Genomic DNA, 2500 nt, shown 5'->3' with positions numbered 1-2500 from the left:
TGTCAGGGCTTCTCCGAGGTCGATAAAGGGGTATCCATACATGCAACGTTTCCCGACGTAAGCCCCATTAGGGTAAATTCTTCCTCGAGAAGGAGTCCTGGGATCGTACAAGTGATGTCCTGTGGTCAACAAACGAAATCCTTTTCTTCATCGAGCTACGCCGAGTCATCGCCAAAACCTTCTACGATAAATAGTAAGAAGAATGTGAAATTATTTAATAAAAATTATTATTATTATTATTATTATTATTATTATTATTATTATTATTATAATTATCATTATCATTATCATTATCATTATCATTATTATATATATAAAAACGAAGAGATTTATCTTGAATGTTATTCGTTTCTTTTTTTTTTCTCTCTCTCTCTCTTTCTTTCAGTTTCAAATACCTCGTTTAGCGATACAAGTATATTGAACGGTTCGAACGTCGAGATTGAACAACAAACTACGAATACCTCTTCCAGCAGTGAAAAGTCCTTCATTCAGCAACGGGTCGAACGATTGTACGGTCCTGGAGCTCTCGCACAGGGTTTCTTCTTTAAACGAAGCGTTACTAAGTTAAACGTTACTGACAATAGTTTCAATAAATTTAGTAATAATAGCGACAACTCGACGGACAACGTTAACACCGAGGAGTCCTTGAAAAATCTGCCAGTCCTTAGACATCTTCGGCCTGAATTCCGTGCTCAATTACCTGTGGTCAGTTCTAGAAAACCTACGGACGGTACCGAACAAGTAATAAAACCATTGCGAAGGTAATTTGAATAAAAAGAAAAAAAAAAAAAGAAAGAAGAAAAAATTATGCTTTTATACGTTTATCATTTATTCTCATTGTAATCAGGATATCGCCAGCTCCACGTAAAACTGAACAACAATCGAAAATTTGTAAAACCTCACACGTCTCGGAAATCGTTGCGGAATCGTCAAACCAGCACAATAACAGCATCGCTAGTATACCGGATCAACAACCCGCTGCACCGAAGGTAGTGTTACCTGTTTTAGAAACAAGCGCTAGTTCCAGTAACGTGGCAAAACAAATGCAGGAATTAGAGAAAACGACTGAAGAAAAGAACGGACATTATTTTTTGAAAGTGAGTGTTAAACCGTGATGCATTTAGCTTGCTTGGTAAAGCGACATTTGACATTGACATATCAATATTCCCATTTGTTGCCGTTTACTCAACTTATCTTATCTTATTATCTTTAGCTGTTGAAACAAGAAACGGACAGACTTTTGTCATTAGCTGCGTCAGCTGAAGCCGAGTTAGCCAGTGGCGATCCCGTTGCATTACCCGAAGAAGCAGCCGGTAAATTGAGATCGGCCGCTGGCAAAGCGAGATTACTGGCTTCGCAAAAGATGCAGCAGTTCGAGGGATTGTGTCAAAAAAATATTGTAAGCTATCATTATTCCGAATAGAAACGTCATCTTCAAAATCTTTTTATCTCAATTGAAAATTTCTATCATTTGTGCGTATGTATATTCTTTTTTTTTTTTTTTCTTATTTTCTTTTCTTTTATCTTTTTTATTATACTCATTTTTAGAATCAAGTGCCAGGCGAAGAATTTCCAACTACGAACGAAGACTTGGCTGGCTTTTGGGACATGGTCATGCTGCAAGTAGTTCAAGTTAATGAACTTTTTGATCAAATTGAAAAGTCAAGAAAATCGCAATGGCAAGAGGTATGTCCAGTTTATGTCCAATCTAAATCACCGTCCCCTTTGAAATCCCGACATCGACGAAAAAAATCTATCCCTTTACCGAAGACTCCCTTAGAAAAAAAGTCTATAGATAGTAAACCTAAAAGTATCAAGGAATGTGAATCGAATGAATTAAAACCTTCGAGAGCGTGTCATTTTTTGCACAATACGGAAAAGATTTTTAACGATGCTAATATCGACGTTGAATTATATTTATCCGATTATAACGATGAAATATCTGACGTTAAAACGGATACGACGGAGGATAAATCAATGGCAATGAAACAAAATATTATAATCGTTGAAAGATGTATTCCTGAGTATATCAATCGCGCACGCTTTATTAATTCCAATTTAAAAAGCTTTTACAAGAACGATAAGAACGATTACGTTTATTCTAATACATTTTCTAACGAGGATATCTGTATATCGAATGATCATAAGACAAATATAAAAGAAAATCTTGGACGAAGTTTTAAAGAAGGATTCACAATAACGGACGAGGAAGAATTTAAAGAAATTGATAACGAAGATATATCGGTTCAAACATCGTTTTTATCTATCGGTGAACCTACGTTTCATATCGAAAGAAGACGACAAAATATATTAGATTTTCCAATGAGAAAACCGTCTTATAGCATATTAAAGCCTAAAATTAAATCTGAAATGTTTAAGTCTGAAAACGATCAAATTAATTACACGAACACGGAAAAATTAATTAATCGTAAAGTGAAACATTACGAGAGTGATATTAACGACGTTAATATTATAAAAGAAAATCAATCGGGAAACGTAA

At 35.0% G+C, this 2500-nt stretch overlaps 1 protein-coding gene across 14 annotated transcripts in view; it reads left to right on the top strand.

Annotated features, from left to right (window-relative positions):
- LOC124956851 overlaps positions 1–2500 on the top strand; it is a 72392-nt gene that overhangs the window by 37348 nt on the left and 32544 nt on the right. For all 14 annotated transcript variants that reach the window (XM_047513239.1, XM_047513232.1, XM_047513221.1 and 11 more), the window contains exons 10-14: positions 1–193; positions 386–761; positions 848–1097; positions 1214–1399; positions 1549–1686. The exon at positions 1–193 is cut by the window's left edge and continues 157 nt beyond it. In XM_047513239.1, coding sequence (XP_047369195.1) covers positions 1–193; positions 386–761; positions 848–1097; positions 1214–1399; positions 1549–1686 — 1143 coding nt within the window. The remainder of the gene's footprint in view (positions 194–385; positions 762–847; positions 1098–1213; positions 1400–1548; positions 1687–2500) is intronic.

The sequence above is a fragment of the Vespa velutina genome, chromosome 1 (genome assembly GCF_912470025.1).
Source record: "Vespa velutina chromosome 1, iVesVel2.1, whole genome shotgun sequence".
Taxonomy (NCBI): Eukaryota; Metazoa; Arthropoda; class Insecta; order Hymenoptera; family Vespidae; genus Vespa; species Vespa velutina.
Note: the sequence above shows the minus strand (reverse complement) of the source record. Positions and strands in the feature narration are given on the sequence as shown.